The sequence below is a fragment of the Alligator sinensis genome, unplaced genomic scaffold (assembly GCF_000455745.1).
Source record: "Alligator sinensis unplaced genomic scaffold, ASM45574v1 scaffold1520_1, whole genome shotgun sequence".
Taxonomy (NCBI): Eukaryota; Metazoa; Chordata; order Crocodylia; family Alligatoridae; genus Alligator; species Alligator sinensis.
The window spans coordinates 473,994-479,622 of NW_005842659.1; the positions used below are offsets into that span (position 1 = coordinate 473,994).

The 5,629-nt window shown below is 44.7% G+C and overlaps 1 protein-coding gene across 1 annotated transcript in view; it reads left to right on the top strand.

The window, feature by feature from the left end:
• MANBA (mannosidase beta) overlaps window positions 1–5,629 on the top strand; it is a gene marked incomplete at its 5' end in the record, with an annotated part of 91,775 nt that overhangs the window by 36,067 nt on the left and 50,079 nt on the right. The window contains one exon of the mRNA XM_014524773.1: window positions 4,109–4,219. Coding sequence (XP_014380259.1) covers window positions 4,109–4,219 — 111 coding nt within the window. The remainder of the gene's footprint in view (window positions 1–4,108; window positions 4,220–5,629) is intronic.

Genomic DNA, 5,629 nt, shown 5'->3' on the forward strand with positions numbered 1-5,629 from the left:
TGGCACGGCGGCTCCAAGCTGAGAGAGGGGCCATTGGGCTTAAGTCCTGGCAGGCCTGCTCTCAGCACAGAGCTGTCACACCTCTGTGAGACCAAGTTGCTTCCCTGGGGCAATTTGGCCTTGTCAAGCTCTGTGCTGAGAGCAGCATTGCCAGGGCATAAGCCTGATGGCCCTGCTCTCAGTATGGAGCTGCTGTCTGTTTCAGCGAGACCAGAAAGTCCTGGGGGAAGCTGCTTCCTGAGATCTCTATGGTCTGACTCAGGCTCTGTGCTGAGGGGAGCAGCCATAACTCAGCAAGACCAGAGACCAAGCAGCTTTCCTGAACTCTCTGGTATCACCAAGCTGCAGCCACTCTGTGCTGAGAGTGGGGCTGCTGGGGTTTAAGGCCCAGGTGCCCCACTCAATACAGAGCTGCATCTCCTCAGTTGCAGTGAGAGCAGATAGCCCTGGAGAAGCAGCTTCTGAGCTACAGGCCTCCCTCCCATCCTCCTACTTGGCTATTGTCTCCATGCCCCCACTTGCCAGGCCCTCTGGTTATGCGGGTCAGAAACTACACGAAGCCTTCACCTGTGGCTGCTCTAAAACTGCCCCAACTTTATGACATGACAACATTCCACAGATTTCTGGCATTATACAGGTAACCTGTGACAAAGCCCTTCGCCTTTACCTGTTTTATGTCTGCACTAGTGTGAATACTATGATGTGATAATTTAAATGATTAACCTTTTATTAATTTTCTGTTTGGGAAGAAACTTGCTAGCAAAATTTATCCATGACTTTGTGGGGAAACACTGCCCTCGGTGCAAAGGCAACAATTTTATTATTATTCTTCCACAAAAGTCTTTGCTGCTTGAATTCGCAGCAGCTGGTTTTACAAGATACCCTGCAATATGCTTTCATGCATTTGAGCAAATGTGGGGCAATATTCTATGTAACAGATATGCCTGGTGTATGCTAAACAATAAATCCAGGCCAGAAATATCTTTCTAGTCAAGAGCTCATTTCAGCGGATGTTCTAGGACTGAAACTACTCAAATGAACTGTAACCACCTGGGGTATATAAGCTCCCTGAATTTTGCTGAACAACATGTTTTCTTGCTTTTATAATTTGTTTTTCTTATCAGTTAATAGATGAGCATAGGCATGAGATCATTAATAGCCAATAAGAAAACTCCAGTTGTGCATAGGCTTCTAGAGCCACTCCATATTTGATACAGCACAGTATGACTTCGATGCTTCAATTTTTATTCCTTGAGTTTCTTGATTAGTACTTGCATACAAATGCTTGAGATAATTCCAGATTACAGAAGAAGAAATGTTTTTGACTTCATGACTGCTTTTGATAGGAAGGCTTGTAGCAAATTATATTGTTTAACTGTTCTCTGACCTAGTAACTATTCTATGACTTTTGCTCACTCCTCATTATGTCCTGAATTGGCTACTGAGTAGCCCACGGTAGTTGGTTACTGGAATGAAGATATAATTGGATGAAATGGATGCTCTAAATCTCATTCTGTCTGACTATGAAAGCAGGAGGAGATTAATAAATCACGTGGCGATAGCAGAGGAGGTCGCTTTTCCCTATTTTCCAAAACGTTTAAATTAGTAAATACAAGTAATTGATTTAAATAGCAATATGAAGGGAAAATTCAAAGTTCTGAAGTCTGGGATGGAGATAAATCAAGTTTTTAAATTAAATGAAAGGCTCTAATTGAACCTGGTTAGTGCAACCAACATATTGCTAGCATGACACTTGTAAAGGTGATAGGTAATAAATATTCACTGCCAAATATGGAAGATTTTTCCAAAGGTACATGTGCCTGTTAGATGTGTAAGTACTATTGGCATTCAGTGAGAATTATTATTGTTATTCATGTTTCAGTGGCAAGGTTCAACCATAAATGAGCACTGTGTTTACATGCATGTGCATGCACACACGCAGTAGTAGATAGACTGAAGAATTTATAACATAAATTTGCAAGCCAGATACAAAATGGAAAGGTATAATTCAGTGGCAGAGAGATCAGTGTGAAAACAGGAAATGTTATATATGGGTGAGAGTATATGTTAAAGTTAACTAATGCTAGTGATCATCAGTCACACATTTAGGGTTAATACCCTCTCTAATGTATGCTACTCAAACATGCTGCTGAAGGGCTGGTGAGCAGGGGCATGGCTAGGGGTTGCAAGTTCCCTCCATGCCTGCCCTGCTCATCAGCTCTCTAGCCACAGTATAGGCCAGGGAGGAGGGGGGGAAAGGCCCCCTATGCCACTTGGATCACTCTCTCCCCTGCCCCCCCCCCAATCATCCCCCTGTTCCCCATCAGCTCCTGGATCTCCCCTCCACCTTGCAATAGGTTTCTCCAGCCCCAGATTGCTCTCCCAATCCCAGATCGCTGCTCTGTCACTCCTAGCAGCCTGAGAGCAGTGGTGGCTGCAGCAGTGGGGGAAGGGGGGGTTCCCCTTCCTACCCGCTCCTGGGCTTTGTGCAGCCTGTGCTACCCCCTTGCACATGGATCCATTCCCTACCAGGGCCCAAAGCTGTCTGGCAGCTCCTTGCCCCACCTCCTTCCCCGTGCCTCCCCTTCAGTTGCAGGGTCTGGTGAGGGCTAGATCTGGGTGCATAGGGGTGGCATGGTCTGCCAGGAACCCAAGAGTAGGCAGGGAGGGGGAACCCACCTCCAGCACTCTTGGGATGGGAGAGCAGCGATCCAGAGGGTGGGGGAACTAATGGGGGTAGTAGGAGCAATTAGGGTGGCAGGGGAGTGATCTGAGGTGGAGGGACCAATTTGGGGGAGAGGAGGCAGCAGCTTCCCCCCCCCCAATCCTTCCCCCTGGCTCCTCTACCCCTTTCACTCCTTTCCCTCCTTCCCCACTCACCCCATCCACGTGTTGTCTAGTTGTTCCCAGCTGTCAGTTCAGGGCCATAGATTCTTGGATGATGGCTAGTCCACCTGGGAGCAGTGCCTCCTGGGATACTGGAGGACTTCAAATTGGTGGTTTTATCTCAGGTGAACTCAAGCTAGGTAGCCCAGGTCACAGATAATCCTCACCCAAAGTGATGCAGCTAAGTCACCTAAAGGACACTTAGCACTTGTTAATGACTCTTAATGTGTGATCATTTAAGTTTTAAGTGCTCTTAACATGATCTGTTTGTAATATGTAATCTCACCCTTTGTTCTGCAGGATTTTTTTTTTTTGTTGGGGAGGGGAAGGCTTGTTTGAAGGGGATCATCTTCATCAGTGGTGTCAAACTCATCTGGCTCATGTGGGCCGTATTAGTGGTGCGGGGGCCAGATGTGAAGCACAGAGCCATGTCATCTGACCTACGGGGCTGGACTTTGGTAGTATTAATTACTGTGTTTCCCAGAGCTATAGCAGCCACCTCTCTTCCTCCTACCAAATTTCTAACCTGCAGCTCTGCAAGCTAGATAACATAGCCCCCCATTCTGGGCAAGAAGGAGAGTGAGTGCTGCCATTGCTCTCCATGCTGTCAAATTTCTGGACCTGTTGGGATCCTCCGCAGACTGGATGACATGGCTCTGGTAGATGTATCTTGGGCATCCCTGAAAAGATGCATGGAAAGAAAAGAGGATGAGAAGAGGGAGAGCAGGGAAGAAGTGTGCCTGAGAAGCATATGCAGACTAAAGCTGAGGTGAAAGGATTGCAAGGAAAGGAGGGAGGGTGAGTGCAAGCAAGCAGCACAAGGTATAAAAAGTCCAATCAGAACTGTAGAAAGTTCTCTGAATGTATGTAGGTCTCTGCATTTAGTTGTATGTGCAGTTCTTCCTACTAGCTGGAGTCTCTAGCTGGTTCCCTTTTTCATTTTTTTTTTTCCCCCTTAAGGTGATAAAGTGAGTGGAAGGTGGGAGGCACCACTTGCCTTTTGGTGCCCCCAGAGTCGGGGGATTGTTACACTGCATACATCTAGGTCTCTAGGTGCTGGGGTAAGCGGTGACCCTGGTTGGGCCCTGCTTGTACTCTCTCACTGCCACTTGTACCCGTAAAAGCTACTTTTCAATCCATAGTTGTGAGTTGTACCTAATTTCATGCAAATTGTTTCAAGTTTATCTTCTAATGTGTGTGGGATTTTTTTCCCCTCCTTCAGAGTGCTTCAGTGGAAACTTGGTGGCCTAATGGTCATGGAAACCAAACTGGATACTACATGACAACAACTTTCATCATGGAGGCAGGATACAAGATTGAGAGACTTTCAGAGGTACCCAAGTTCTCTTGATTTAATACAGTTTATACTATGCTAACATCAGGAAGCTCACCTCATAAAATGGCAGCTCTCAGGATGTGTTGTAAAACAATTTGCTAGACTAATTTGCATGCAAGACTGTTACTTAGAAACAGGGGTTGTGTGTGGTTTGTTTTTTTTTTCTTGAAGCTATCAAAATAATTTGATTAACATACTTGCTGGCAACTTTCACCTGTGCTAACAACACCTGCATGTGGATTCAGACTTCAAGACAATTTATTATGAACTGGAGATTTTAAGTGTGAAGGATGCTTATAATTTGTTTAAATTTTCATAGTTAAAAGGTCTGTTTGTTTAAGCTCTTGGAGATTCGTTATGTCACCTCTATGCTTGACAACATAATACATTCAATAATGGGCATGAACTTTCCCTGTAATGGTTTTGTATCACTTTAAAAATTACATAAATAAACTTCACTTACTGAAAGTACATTTTAGAACTGAAACTTCCAGTTAACCTATGTATGCTCTGTGTCCATTTTTTACAAAACCTCTTTGTAATGTGCTGTGAGTTGCAAAGTTCAGTTGCTGGGGAGTACCAGCTGTGTTGGAAAACAGCAACCAATGTGTTAGAGCAGCATAGTATCTGAAATCTGAACTCCTCAGTAGCTTTGGGATACCTTATTTTATCCAGTGTAAATGATATTGCAACACAATTGTTGTATAAAAAAGTCTTTTTCATTACTTACTAGAAGATTTAGCATTAAAAAAGCCACATGCAAATCCTCAACCTGTTGAATAATTCAGACAGAATTTAGGCTGGGACCCATATGGTATAAGCATATGGATGCCACTAAATAAATCTGTGCATTTACTAGGTAGTACTGATTTGTGTTGCTAAGCTAATTAGGATTCTGTGCTTCTGCAAATGCAGTGCTTATTACTGTAAAAAGTCTATGGAAATGATTACCCTTTGTTGTACCTACTCTTATGAGCAGTCTGTGTTTACAGGGTTCTAAGGTTGTTTCTGGAGCCTTGAAGGTAATTTGTGATTAGTATTTGCAGTACAGTTCAAAGGGAAATACAGGATTAGAAAACAGCGGTGTAGGGATACATCCATATAACTGTACTGAGCAAAAGCCTGTCCTTACTGCACAGCAGTAGGGCAGCAAAGTAGTTCCAGAAGGGCAGTTGCTTCAGGGTCTTTCCTGGTGATGCATAACTCATGGTCACTGGGCTAGACCAGTGGTGCTCAACCTGTGGCCCATGGAGTTGTCATAGCTGGTTTGCAGAGCTCCACACAGGTCTAGAAATTTGATGGTCAATATGGCCACCCTCCCTCCTACCAAATACCCAAACCCCCATTCCATGCATGGCCAGTTGGAGCCAAGCTAGGACCCCTCCCCTGTGGGGATGGGCTGTGACC